Source organism: Mustelus asterias, unplaced genomic scaffold (assembly GCF_964213995.1).
Source record: "Mustelus asterias unplaced genomic scaffold, sMusAst1.hap1.1 HAP1_SCAFFOLD_2150, whole genome shotgun sequence".
In the NCBI taxonomy this organism is placed as follows: Eukaryota; Metazoa; Chordata; class Chondrichthyes; order Carcharhiniformes; family Triakidae; genus Mustelus; species Mustelus asterias.
This window is the reverse complement of record NW_027592095.1, coordinates 18,664-33,479: the sequence shown is the minus strand read 5'-3', so window position 1 is coordinate 33,479 and position 14,816 is coordinate 18,664. Positions and strand designations below refer to the sequence as shown.

Below are 14,816 nucleotides of genomic sequence, written 5' to 3'. Positions count from 1 at the left end.
TTTGATGGGGACAGTGCAGAGGGAGCTTTACCCTGTATCTAACCCCGTGCTGTACCTGTCCTGGGAGTGTTTGAGGGGGACAGTGTAGAGGGAGCTTTACTCTGTATCTAACCCCGTGCTGTACCTGTCCTGGGAGTGTTTGATGGGGACAGTGTAGAGGGAGCTTTACTCTGTATCTAACCCTGTGCTGTACCTGTCCTGGGAGTGTTTGATGGGGACAGTGTAGAGGGAGCTTTACTCTGTATCTAACCCCGTGCTGTACCTGTCCTGGGAGTGTTTGATGGGGACAGTGTAGAGGGAGCTTTACTCTGTATCTAACCCCCTGCTGTACCTGTCCTGGGATTATTTGATGGGGGACAGTGTAGAGGGAGCTTTACTCTGTATCTAACACCGTGCTGTACCTGTCCTGGGAGTGTTTGATGGGAACAGTGTAGAGAGACCTTTACTCTGTATCTAACCCCGTGTTGTACCTGTCCTGGGGGTGTTTGATGGGGGATAGCGTAGAGGGAGCTTTACTCTGTATCTAACCCTGTAATAGTGAAGGGATCCCAGCATACACTCTGCTATCTCTCCATACATCCCACCTGAAGGGAAAGATGTCCCCTCTGAAGCGAAGTTGTGGTTGATCTCTCTTCGCGTCGGTGCTTTCGGGAGAGTTGCGGTGAAAATTGAATCAAAGAACCAGAGAACTTTAAGGAACATTTAAGTGTTCAGTCATCTTCAGACGAGACCCCAGTCCCAATGTTCCGATATTCTCTCTGATTACTCCTGGATTTGTGGCCTTTCTCCAAACAATCCCTCCTTCTTCCAGCTTCTCCCATCTCACTCTCATCACCCCTTCGCTCAATCCCTCCCTCACACGTACCTTCCCTCCACTCCCCCTCCCTCAATCTCACCTCCCTCCCAATCGGCATTCCTCACTCTTACCATCCCTCACTCTTGCTTGTCCACATCCCTCCCGCATGTGTCACAGCTTGGTATGGGCTCCTGCTCTGCCCAAGACCGCAAGAAACTACAAAGGGTCGTGGACATAGCCCAATCCATCACTCAAACCAGCCTCGCATCCATTGACTCTGTCTACACTTCCCGCTGCCTCCGAAAAGCAGCCAGCATAATCAGGGACCCCACGCACCCCGGACATTCTCTCTTCCACCTTCTTCCGTTGGGAAAAATATACAAAGGTTTGAGATCACGTACCAACCAACTCAAGAACAGCTCCTTCCCTGCTGCTGTCAGACTTTTGAATGGACCTTCTTGCATTAAGTTGATCTTTCTCTACACCCTAGCTATGACTGTAACACTACATTCTGCACCCTCTCCTTTCCTTCTCCATGAACGGTATGCTTTGTCTGTATAGCGCGCAAGAAACAATACTTTTCACTGTATGTTAATACATGTCACAATAATAAATCAAATCAAATCAAATCAATTCTCCCTCCTTCAGTTGCACCTCCCTCAATCTTACCTCTCCCCTCTGTGTGCGCTCCCTCAGTCACTTCCTCCACCCTCCCTCCCTCCCTCCCTTTCTCAAACCTGAACTTGGCATCTCTGTGATCCACCCCTTTCTCTCCGACTTTTTTCCAGCCCCCCGCCCCTCCCCCCCCCTCCCCCACCCCACTGTGGGCCTTGCCTCTGAGGCTCTAGCTGTTGGGAGAGGCTGGGGACTCACTGGGCCTCCCGCCCTCCCCTGAAGCCTGTTGTGGTTCACCTAACGCCACCATAGCAACGGGTTTTTATTTGGAATGGGTTCAGATGGATAAATCTGTCGCTGTCATTGGATCCTGCTGTTTACTCAGGCAGACAGCTGGAGACCTCGGCTGAGAATCTGTCAGGGGGGCCCTGAGTTGTGCGTAACTCGAGAGCTTCCATGGACACAGCCAAAAACAAGTTGCATTTATACAGCGCCTTTCACCTCCCAGGGTTCTTCACCACAGCATCGTTAGATTCATTTTCAACCGCACAAAGAGAAATAAGAATTGACGATCAAAAGCTCGGTCAAAGAGGCCAGTTTTAGGAAGCGGCAGAAAGGAGGAGAGAGAGAGAGAGGTAGAGAGGTTTAGGGAGGGAAGTCCGGAGCTCGGGGCCCCCAGGCCGCTGAGGGTACGGCCGCCAATGGTGGGGCAATGGAAATCGGGCATATGCAAGAGGGTGGAATTGGAGGCCGGTGGCGCAGTGGTTAGCACTGCTGCCTCACAGCGCCAGGGACCCGGGTTCGATTCCGGCCTCGGGTCACTGTCAGTGTGGAGTTTGCACATTCTCCCTGTGTCTGCGTGGGTTTCTTCCGGGTGCTCCGGTTTCCTCCCACTGTCCAAAGATGTGTCGGTTAGGGGATTGGCCATGCTAAATTGCCCCTTAGTGTCCAAAGATGTGCAGGTTAGGTGGATTGGCCATGCTAAATTGCCCCTTAGTGTCCAAAGATGTGCAGGTTAGGCCTCTTTTAGGGCAAACCAAATAAACCAACTCAAATTAACTCAGGGATAAAGTAAAAGGGGCAGCTCCCCAAAAGGAGGGGGAACAGCCCGAACAGAAGTACAAAGGAAACTTAAAACATCAAATCATAATGTGATTAGTGGGGTCTATAATGCACCCCAGCCCCTGCGGTGCCCAACGGGCGCGGAAGGCGCCAACTGCGCCCGTGGACACCACATGCTCCCTCTCCAGGGACACCTGGCCGCGAATGTAGCCGCGGTAGAGGGGCAGGCAGTCAGGATGGATGATCCCGTCGATCGCCCGCTGCCTGGACCTGTTCATGGCGAGTTTCGCCAGGATGTGCGGGTTAGGTGGATTGGCCATGTTAAATTGCCCCTTCGTGTCCCAAGGATGTGCAGGTTAGGTGGATTGGCCATGCTAAACGCATGGGGTTACAGGAATAGGGCGGGGACGTGGCCCTGGCTGGATAAGATGCTCTGCCAGATAATTGATGGAGACTCAATGGGCTGAATGGCCTCCTTCTGCACTGTAGGGATTCTACAGTTCTTATCTGGGGGTGGTTATAGGATTGGAGAAGATTGCAGAGATGGGGAAGGAGCGAGGGCGTGGAAGGATTCTGGAATCGGACTGGGCTCATTGGACGAGTAGATGACCACACAGGCTAAATGCTCACTAATCCTCGGGGCCCGGTGCCTCTTGTTGGTTAGTTGGTTCCCTGCTATCTCCAGGTGAGGTTAACCCGGACTGGGTCACTCAATGTGTGACTCTCTGTCCCCTCAGTGAGAACTACCTCAGCATGAGCACACAACTTGTAAAAATCCTGAACAAGCGGCCCAATTTATTAATGTCCAACTGGGATACCACCGCCCCCCCCCCCCCCCCCCCCCCCGCTGCCCCCCCCCCCCCCCAAATTGTTCTGTCTCGGGTGAGGAGGGATAAATTTGATCCTCTTTCTTTATTCACTCCTCCTCTGCTGTTCGCAACAGGATCAATCTGAAAAGATCTCCACTTCCACAGATTCCCAATCCCAATATTTACCTTTCAAAAGGAGGTAATTTGACCAGGGTTAAAGAAAGAGTGAATGTATTTACTGCCAAAAGCAAGAGAATGATCCAACACATTCAGAAAACCATCCATCCGGATTGGAAATGAGAATTGAACCCAAAGAACGTGGGCCAAATAGAGCAGCTGGAACAGTGCAACAGGAAGATTGTGGTTGTTGCGATTAGTGATTGCAGTAGCGCTGACTTCAGCCCAGCCGATTGTGGGTTTTGAGATCGCTGTGGCGTACAGTTTGCCAAAGAACTTTCTCTGCTTTTGTTTTGATCATTGCTGACCTATCCCGAATGCTGACCTATCCCGAATGCTGACCTATCCCGAATGCTGACCTATCCCGAATGCTGACCTATCCCGAATGCTGACCTTGCATAACTCAATCAAAGAGAGAGAGAGATATGTACAACACACACGCACGGACACACTCTCACACACACTAAACTTCACTTAAACACACACACACACACTGCACTCACTTACACACACACACTCTCACACACACACTCACACTCTCACACTCATACTCACACACACACTCTCACTCACACACACACTCTCACACTCACTCTCACACTTACACTCATACTCACACACACACTCACACTCTCACACACACACACACACACTCACACTCTCACACTCATACTCTCACACTCATACTCACACTCTCACACTCACACACACTCTCACACTCATACTCACACACACACACTCACACACACACTCTCACACTCACACACACTCTCACACACTCTCACACTCACACACTCTCACACTCACATGCACACACTCACACACACACTCTCACACACACACGCACACACACACTCACAACACCCCTCATTCACACACACTCACAACACCCCTCATACACACACACACACACACACACACTCACAAACTCACAAAGGTGAAATGTAGAAATCCATCTGAAACATGCAGGATATTTCTTATTTCGCATTGTCTCCACGAGAGATGGCAATTAGTGTTGCTCTGCTATAGAAGTATCTTTGTCTGGAAACGGGGTGTGGTTCCATTGTCTCTGAGTGTCACGCACCGGCATTGCAGCCAATGAATGACTTTATCCACTCGGCCATACTAGCCCCGTGCGTCCATTCGAGACAACTCCCGGGTCTTATTTCCAGTTTCAGTATTTCCAGCTGTAATTCGATGCCTTTTCTCCGTTGTTACAACACCCTGGATTAATATCACTTCACGGTATCACCTCTCTTTGCCTCTGTAACTTCCTCCCGGTCCCTCTGACTCCACACCTCCCTCTTCATCCACCCCTGGCAATGCTGTCTTCTCTCCGTGGTTCCCTCTCCCCCTGCCTCGCCGGCTTGGCTCCCACTGCGATGGTCCATGTTCTCAGACACCCCACCCGCAGCCTCGGTTGTTTCAGCAGATTAACCCTATCCTCTCCGTTTCATTTCCAGTGCTGAGTAAGGGACAGGTCACCTCAGATCATTACCGCTTTCTGGCCAAGAATGGAGGTTATGTTTGGCTGAAGACGCAAGCCACCACCATCTACAACAGCAGGAACACACGGCCTGAATGCATCATCTGCATCAACTTTGTCCTCAGGCGAGTTATCACCAACTGTTCACCTGGGCAAGGTGTCAGTGTGGGGCAGGAGAGCGGGCACAGAATGCTTGGTGAATGAGAGCAGGGATAAGTCTTGTGGAGAGAGTGTACTCACTGCATAGAATACATCGATTTCTAAATCCTCATTCTTATCTTCCATCTCTCTGTAGTCATATCTCTTTGTAGCTCCATAACTTTCTCCAGCCCCTACACCTCTCCCTATCTCTGTAACCTCCTCCAGCCCCTACACCCCTCCCGATCTCTGTAACCTCCTCCAGCCCTACACCCCTCCCTATCTCTGTAACCTCCTCCAGCCCCTACACCCCTCCCTATCTCCGTAACATCTTCCAGCTCCTACATCTCTTCCCTATCTCTGTAACCTCCTCCAGCCCCTACACCCCTCCCTATCTCTGTAACACCCTCCAGCCTCTACACCCCTCCCTATCTCTGTAACCTTCTCCAGCCCCAACAACCCCTCCCTATCGCCGTAACCTTCTCCAGCCCCTATACCCCCCTCCCTATCTCCATAACCACCTTGTCCCTACACCCTCTCCCTATCTCTGTAACCTCCAGCCCCTACACCCCTCCCCATTCCTGTAACCTCCTCCAGCCCCTACACTCCTCCCTATCTCTGTAACCTCTTCTAGCGCCTACACCCCTCCCTATCTCTAAAACCTCCTCCAGCCCCTACACCCCTCCCTATCTCTGTAACCTCCTCCAGGCCCTACACCCCTTCCCATGTCGATAACCTCCTCCAGCCCCTACACTCCTCCTATCTCTGTAACCTCCTCCAGCCTCTACACCCCTCCCTTTCTCTGTAAGCCCCTCCAGCCCATACACCCCCTCCCTATCTCCATAACCTTCTCCAGCCCCTACACCCCCTCCCTATCTCTGTACCTTTCTCCAGCCCCTACACCCGCTCACTATCTCCAAAACCTTCACCAGCCCCTACACCCCATCTCTATCTTCGTAGCCTTCCCCAGCCCTTCCCTATCTTCGTAACCCTCTCCAGTCCTTTCACCCCCTCCCTATCTCTGTAACCTCCTCCAGCCCCTACAACCCTCCCTATCTCTGTAACCTCCTCCAGCCCCTACACTCCTCCCTTTCTCTGTAACATCTTCCAGCACCTACACCCCTCCCTGTCTCTATAATCTCCTCCAGCCCCTACACCCCTCCCTATCTCTGTAACCTCCTCCAGCCCCTACACCCCTCCCTATCGCCATAACCTCCTCCAGTCCCCACACCCTACCCTATCTCTGTAACCTCCTCCAGCCCCAACACCCCACCCTATCTCTGTAACCTCCTGCAACCTCTACACCCCTCCCTGTCTCCGCAACCTCCTCCAGCCCCTACACTTCCTCCCTATCTCTGTAACCTCCTCCAGCCCCCTAGGTCCCTCCCTATCTCTGTAATCTCCTCCAGCCCCTACACCCCTCCCTGTCTCCGCAACCTCCTCCAGCCCCTACACTTCCTCCCTATCTCTGTAACCTCCTCCAGCCCCCTAGGTCCCTCCCTATCTCTGTAATCTCCTCCAGCCCCTACACCCCTCCCTGTCTCCGCAACCTCCTCCAGCCCCTACACTTCCTCCCTATCTCTGTCACCTCCTCCAGCCCCCTAGGTCCCTCCCTATCTCTGTAATCTCCTCCAGCCCATTCACCCCTCCCTATCTGTCACCTCCTCCAGCCCCTACAACCCTCCCTATCTCTGTAGCCTCCTCCAGTCCTGTACCGCTCAGTGCTGAGGCCCTCCTCCGGGCCTCACTTTCATAGAGTCAGTCCAGACTCGATGGGCCAAATGGTCTCCTTCAGGTAGAGTTGAGGAGGTCTTTGGCAGGGAGTCCCCAATTATGGCACTAACCATTACATTTTGTCAATGACAGTCAGGTGACTGACTGTGTGGAGTCTGCACGTTCTCCCCGTGTCTGTGTGGGTTTCCTCCGGGTGCTCCGGTTTCCCCCCCATACTCCAAAGATGTGCTGGTTAGGTGAATTGGCCAAACTAAATTGTCCCTTAGTGTCCAAATATGTGCGGGTTAGGGGGATTGGCCATGCTAAATTGCCCCTTAGTGTTCCAAGATATGCGGGTTAGGGGGATTGGCCATGCCAAATTGCCCCTTAGAGTCGGGGGACTAGCCCGGGTAAATAGGTGGGGAATAGGGTCTGGGTGGGATTGTTGTCGGTGCAAGCTCGATGGGCCGAATGGCCTCTTTCTGCACTGTAGGAATACACCTCCCCCCGAGCAGAGGAAATAGTTCCTCTCCGTCAACCCTTCCGAATCCTTTCACCCTCTTCAACCCCGAATCTTCGGAAGGCGAGAGACGGCAAAACTGGTCGATCAAACTCACCTTCAGAACATTGCCCCTTTGTTCCTGCATCATTCCAGAGTAAGTTATGAGAGTTGGTCGGGCTGGAGATTTTGGGGGAACCGATGGAGGGCAAATTGGTAAATAACTCCGTACGAGGCAGACAAAGGTGTCTTCGCTCCCTCCAATCTCGTTCCGGCGAGATTCGAATCAGCAGCAATGCCTTTCCTTCACACCCTGGGCGGGATTTTCCAGCCGCTCCGACAGGGGGATTTTCCAGTCTTGCACCACCTGTCCGCGTGGTGGTTTACATCGTGGCGAGTCATAATAAATGGTGGGAACATTGACAGGACTGGAGGATAGCACCAATGGCCATTGGCAAGACTTTCCTGCCCCTGGAAAACACGCCACGGGGGCCGTTGGGGGGGGAGAATCGAGGGCCGTGTGTTAGCTGATGCCAGTTGTGTGCCCGATGTTTGACCACCTCTCTGCTCTCTCCCGCTGCAGTGCGGTGATCGAGGACACGGCGGTCTTCTCCTTGGACCAGACACGCCAGGAATCCGGCACCGACCCCGGGGAAAACCAGGATCTCTTCAGCCTGTGGAAGGAGAATCCCGAGAAACTGGATGGGTTGGCACCGAATGCCGGGGATATCGTCGTGGCCCTGGAGTTGACAGGTACCCGCTAGGCCGGGGGCTGCGGGTTAGGTCACTGGTGGTTATTTTCGGGGGGTCCACAATGACTTTAATTCTCTCAGAGCCACGGAGGTGTCACCCGTTGCAATGTCAGAAATGCACCATTCCGGTTAGTGCAGAGCACGATCCCACAGACAGCAAAGCGACAGTCACTCCCTGTTCCTCGCCAATTGCAACATGGGAGGTGAGGGATCAATTTAACAGCTAATGTGGAAGAGAGATCATCTGACAGTGCGGCGCTCCCTCAGCACTGACCCTCTGACAGTGCGGCACTCCCTCTGTACTGACCCTCTGACAGTGCGGCACTCCCTCTGTACTGACCCTCTGACAGTGCGGCGCTCCCTCAGCACTGACCCTCTGACAGTGCGGCACTACCTCAGCACTGACCGTCTGACAGTGCGGCACTCCCTCTGTACTGACCCTCTGACAGTGCGGCACTCCCTCAGCACTGACCCTCTGACAGTGCGGCAATCCCTCAGTACTGACCCTCTGACAGTGCGGCACTCCCTCAGTACTGACCCTCTGACAGTGCGGCACTCCCTCAGCACAGACCCTCTGACAGTGCGACACTCCCTCAGTACTGACCCTCTGACAGTGCGGCACTCCCTCAGCACTGACCCTCTGACAGTGCGGCACTCCCTCAGCACTGACCCTCTGACAGTGCAGCACTCCCTCAGCACTGACCCCTGACAGTGTGGCACTCCCTCAGTACTGACCCTCTGACAGTGCGGCACTCCCTCAGCACTGACCCTCTGACAGTGCGGCGCTCCCTCAGTACTGACCCCTGACAGTGCGGCACTCCCTCAGTACTGACCCTCTGACAGTGTGGCACTCCCTCAGTACTGACCCTCTGACAGTGCGGCACTCCCTCAGTACTGACCCTCTGACAGTGCGGCACTCCCTCAGCACTGACCCTCTGACAGTGCGGCACTCCCTCAGCACTGACCCTCTGACAGTGCGGCACTCCCTCAGCACTGACCCTCTGACAGTGCGGCACTCCCTCAGTACTGACCCTCTGACAGTACGGCGCTCCCTCAGCACTGACCCTCTGACAGTGCGGCACTCCCTCAGTACTGACCCTCTGACAGTGCGGCACTCCCTCAGTACTGACACTCTGACAGTGCGGCACTCCCTCTGTACTGACCCTCTGACAGTGTGGCACTCCCTCAGCACTGACCCTCTGACAGTGCAGCACTCCCTCAGCACTGACCCTCTGACAGTGCGGCGCTCCCTCAGCACTGACCCTCTGACAGTGCGGCACTCCCTCAACACTGACCCTCTGACAGTGCAGCACTCCCTCAACCTGACCCTCTGACAGTGCGGCACTCCCTCAGCACTGACCCTCTGACAGTGCGGCACTCCCTCAGTACTGACACTCTGACAGTGCGGTACTCCCTCTGTACTGACCCTCTGACAGTGCGGCACTCCCTCAGCACTGACCCTCTGACAGTGCGGCACTCCCTCAGCACTGACCCTCTGACAGTGCAGCACTCCCTCAACCTGACCCTCTGACAGTGCGGCACTCCCTCAGCACTGACCATCTGACAGTGCGGCACTCCCTCAGCACTGACCCTCTGACCGTGTGGCACTCCCTCAGCACTGACCCTCTGACAGTGCGGCACTCCCTCAGCACTGACCCTCTGACAGTGTGGCACTCCCTCAGCACTGACCCTCTGACAGTGCGGCACTCCCTCAGCACTGACCCTCTGACAGTGCGGCACTCCCTCAGCACTGACCCTCTGACAGTGCGGCACTCCCTCAGCAGTGACCCTCTGACAGTGCGGCACTCCCTCAGCACTGACCCACTGACAGTGCGGCACTCCCTCTGCACTGACCCTCTGACAGTGCGGCACTCCCTCAGCACTGACCCTCTGACAGTGCGGCACTCCCTCAGCACTGACCCTCTGACAGTGCAGCACTCCCTCAACCTGACCCTCTGACAGTGCGGCACTCCCTCAGCACTGACCCTCTGACAGTGCGGCACTCCCTCAGCACTGACCCTCTGACAGTGCGGCACTCCCTCAGCACTGACCCTCTGACAGTGCGGCACTCCCTCAGCACTGATCCTCTGACAGTGCGGCACTCCCTCAGCACTGACCCTCTGACAGTGCGGCACTCCCGCAGTACTGACCCTCTGACAGTGTGGCACTCCCTCAGTACTGACCCTCTGACAGTGCGGCACTCCCTCAGTACTGACCCTCTGACAGTGCGGCACTCCCTCAGCACTGACCCTCTGACAGTGCGGCACTCCCTCAGTACTGCATTCCAGATCTCGGTCACCAATTTCGCTTCCTTTCCTTGTTTAGATCCATTGGATTCGAAAGCTTTCCACTTCACCAGGAAGCTGCCTGAGGACGGCGATGTGGCCTTGTCACCCGAGGAGTTCTGTACACCCGAACTCTGCAAACTTCTAACCCCCATCTTTGGCCAACCGGAAGGGGTGAGATTGAACAGCGATAGACAGCAGGAACCACTGAACAAGACACTCGAAAGCGAGAAGGAAAATGCCAAGACACCAGGGGCTACAGTCCCCAAGCTGGACAGCAGCGAACATTCTGATAAGGTGAGTGTGGGATTGTGCAGGTCTGAGGGGCAGGAGTCACCTTGCTGACTCTCACTGGGATACAGTTTCCTGAAGGTGCTGAGTCTCACTGGGATACAGTTCCTGAAGGTGCTGACTCTCACTGGGATACACTTCCTGAAGGTGCTGACTCTCACTGGGATACAGTTCCTGAAGGTGCTGACTCTCACTGGGGGACAGTTCCTGAAGGTGCTGACTCTCACTGGGATACAGTTCCTGAAGGTGCTGACTCTCACTGGGACACAGTTCCTGAAGGTGCTGACTCTCACTGGGATACAGTTCCTGAAGGTGCTGACTCTCACTGGGACACAGTTCCTGAAGGTGCTGACTCTCACTGGGATACAGTTCCTGAAGGTGCTGACTCTCACTGGGATACAGTTCCTGAAGGTGCTGACTCTCACTGGGATACAGTTCCTGAAAGTGCTGACTCTCACTGGGATACAGTTCCTGAAGGTGCTGACTCTCTCTGGGGGACAGTTCCTGAAGGTGCTGACTCTCTCTGGGGGACAGTTCCTGAAGGTGCTGACTCTCTCTGGGGGACAGTTCCTGAAGGTGCTGACTCTCACTGGGATACAGTTCCTGAAGGTGCTGACTCTCACTGGGATACAGTTCCTGAAGGTGCTGACTCTCATTGGGATACAGTTCCTGAAGGTGCTGACTCTCACTGGGATACAGTTCCTGAAGGTGCTGACTCTCACTGGGATACAGTCCTGAAGCTGCTGACTCTCACTGGGATACAGTTCCTGAAGGTGCTGACTCTCACTGGGATACACTTCCTGAAGGTGCTGACTCTCACTGGGATACACTTTCTGAAGGTGCTGACTCTCACTGGGATACAGTTCCTGAAGGTGCTGACTCTCACTGGGATACAGTTCCTGAAGGTGCTGACTCTCACTGGGGGACAGTTCCTGAAGGTGCTGACTCTCACTGGGATACAGTTCCTGAAGGTGCTGACTCTCACTGGGATACAGTTCCTGAAGGTGCTGACTCTCTCCGGGATACAGTTCCTGAAGGTGCTGACTCTCACTGGGATACAGTTCCTGAAGGTGCTGACTCTCACTGGGATACAGTTCCTGAAGGTGCTGACTCTCACTGGGATACAGTTCCTGAAGGTGCTGACTCTCACTGGGATACAGTTCCTGAAGGTGCTGACTTTCACTGGGATACAGTTCCTGAAGGTGCTGACTCTCACTGGGGTTGCTGTGGGGTTGGTGGGAGGGGCGGATGGGAGTTCTGGAAAATGTGTTGCTGTGTTTTTGGTTTGCTGAGGTGTGTTTCTTTCTCCATTTTTCCAGAAACGTGACGTCAAAGATTACTGCCTCGAGATGGGGACTGTGCAGAATCTGATTACTGTCGATAGCAAATCTCCGCAAACCCAGACAGGCCAGGTAAGTCTCTCCCCCGTAACGTTCACCCCTCCAATTCCCCTCCTCATAACTTTGAACGGTCAAGATGTCAGGATTTGGTTATGGTGCAGAGAAATACTAACTGCTTCTGAATTATAGAGAACAGGAAAACCAGCCAACGCTCCCGCTCCCGTTAGTAAACACAAGGCCAGGACCAGATCAGAATAAGCTCAGTTAAAGTTAATTTATTACTGTCACAAGTAAGGTTTACATTAACACTGCAATGAAGTTACTGTGAAATTCCCCTAGTCGCCACACTCCGGCGCCTGTTTGGGTCAATGCACCCTAACCAGCACGTCTTTCAGACTGTGGGTGGGAACCGGAGCACCCGGAGGAAACCCACGCAGACACGGGGAGAACGTGCAAACTCCACAGTGATCCAAGAGGGGAATCGAACCCGGGTCCCTGGCACTGTGAGGCAGCAGTGCTAACCCACTGTGCTACCGTGCCAGCTTAAGGGGGGGACAATGGCCCAGTGGTATTATCGCTAGACTATTAATCCAGAAACTCAGCTCATGTTCTGGGGACCCGGGTTCGAATCCCGCCACGGCAGATGGTGGAATTTGAATTCAATAAAAAATATCTAGAATTAAGAATCTACTGATGACCATGAAACCATTGTCGGAAAAACCCATCTGGGTCACTAATGTCCCTTGAGGGAAGGAAATCTGCCGTCCTTACCCGGTCTGGCCTACATGTGACTCCAGAGCCACAGCAATGTGGTTGACTCTCAACAGCCCTCCAAGGACAACTAGGGATGGGTAATAAATGCTGGTTAGGGTGTGGTTAAAACTCTTACTGTGTTCACCCCAGTCCAACGCCGGCATCTCCACATAATAAATGCTGGCCAGCCAGCGACGCCCATGTCCCAGGAATGAATTTTTAAAAAGCAAAATACTGCGGGCGCTGGAATCCAAAACAGGATCAAAGGATGCTGGAAAAACTCAGCCGGTTTGGCAGCATCTGTAAGGGGAGAAACAGAGTTGATGTTTCGAGTCCACTCCAAATGCTTTCTCTCTCCTTACAGATGCTGCCAAACTTGCTAAGTCTTTCCAGTATCCTCTGATCCATGGATAGGCTTGGAGCATGCTGTGACAAAAAGGGACAGGGGGTGACCATTCAGCCTTTCTGGCCTGTTCCACTGCCATTCAATGACAGCCTGCAGTCCAAGTCCACACACCCACTATTTTCCCCCATGCTTCAGCACCACCTGGTGGCACAGTGGGTTAGCATTGCTGCCTCACAGCGCCAGGGACCCGGGTTCGATTCCCGGCTTGGGTCACTGTCTGTGTGTAGTCCGCACGTTCTCCCCGTGTCTGTGTGGGTTTCGTCCGGATGCTCCGGTTTCCTCCCACAGTCCGAAAGGCGTGCTGGTTAGGTGGATTGGCCATGCTAGATTGCCCCTTAGTGTCCAAAGATGTGTAGGTAAGGTGGAATGGCCATGGTAAATTGCCCCTTAGGTCCAAAGATGTGCAGGTTAGGTGAATTGGCCATGCTAAGTTGTCCTTTAGTGTCCAAAGATGTGCAGGTTAGGGGGATTGGCCATGCTGAGTCGTCCCTTAGTGTCCAAAGATGTGCAGGTTAGGTGGATTGGCCATGTTAAATTGTCCCTTAGTGTCCAAAGATGTGCAGGTTAGGGGGATTGGCCATGCTAAATTGCCCCTTAGTGTCCAAAGATGTGTAGGTAAGGTGGATTGGCCATGGTAAATTGCCACTTTGTGTCCAAAGATGTGTAGGTAAGGTGGATTGGCCATGCTAAATTGCCCCTTAGTGTCCAAAGATGTGTAGGTTAGGGGGATTGGCCGTGCCAAATTGTCCTGGCGCTGTGAGGCAGCAGTGCTATCCACTGTGCCACCGTGCAGCCCTTAATCAAAGAGGTAAGTTTTAAGGAATGTCTTAAAGGAGGCGAAAGAAGGGGGGGTGGGGGAGGGTTCCAGAGCTCGGGGGCCACCCGCAGGAGCTGAAGGCACGGCTGCCAATGATGGAGCGACGGGAATCAGGAGATGCGCAAGAGGTCGGAACTGGAGGAGCGCAGAGATCTGGGAGGGTTGAAGGGGATGGAGGAGATGACATGGGGGGGGGGGAGAAACGAGGCAGCTTTTAAAAAACAAATTTGAACATCTTCAAAGTCAAAGTGAAGGGTTTACTTAACCCGGAGACAGTGAGGGTCAGCGAAGAGGGGCGGGGGGAGGGGAGGGGAGGAAGAGGTCTTAAAACATGGGCAATAGAGCTTTGGATGAGCTTGGATTTGCTGAGGGTGAAAGGTTAGAGGTCGGGGAGCAGAATTATCAAGTCTGGAGTGAATAAAGGCGCAGATGGAGGTTTCAGCAGCAGAGGGGCTGAGACAGGGGGCGAGGTGGAGTGGGGTTACGGAGGTGGGTGTAAGCACTTTGACGATGGCGCAGATACTGTCTGTGTGGATTCTGCACGTTCTCCCCGTGTCTGCGTGGGTTTCCTCCGGGTGCTCCGGCTTGCTCCCACAGTCCAAAAGACGTGCTGGTTAGGGTGCATTGGCCATGCTAAATTCTCCCTCAGTGTACCCGAACAGGCGCCGGAGTGTGGCGACTAGGGGATTTTCACTGTAACTTCATTGCAGTGTTAATGTAAGCCTACTTGTGACACTAATAAACAAACTTTAAGATATGGCGTCGCAGCGAGCCAGGGTTCAGGTACGATATGGAGGGTCAAAGAGGAAGGGGAGGAAGTCACTGGAGATTGGGTCATTGGAGGGAGGGGAGGGGGGACTGGAAATCTGTTATTCAT

At 53.7% G+C, this 14,816-nt stretch overlaps 1 protein-coding gene across 1 annotated transcript in view; it reads left to right on the top strand.

Moving 5' to 3' along the window:
• LOC144489403 (hypoxia-inducible factor 1-alpha-like) overlaps positions 1-14,816 on the top strand; it is a 48,885-nt gene that overhangs the window by 17,843 nt on the left and 16,226 nt on the right. Inside the window, exons 7-10 of the mRNA XM_078207239.1 lie at positions 4,923-5,070; positions 7,879-8,048; positions 10,373-10,629; positions 11,943-12,035. Coding sequence (XP_078063365.1) covers positions 4,923-5,070; positions 7,879-8,048; positions 10,373-10,629; positions 11,943-12,035 — 668 coding nt within the window. The remainder of the gene's footprint in view (positions 1-4,922; positions 5,071-7,878; positions 8,049-10,372; positions 10,630-11,942; positions 12,036-14,816) is intronic.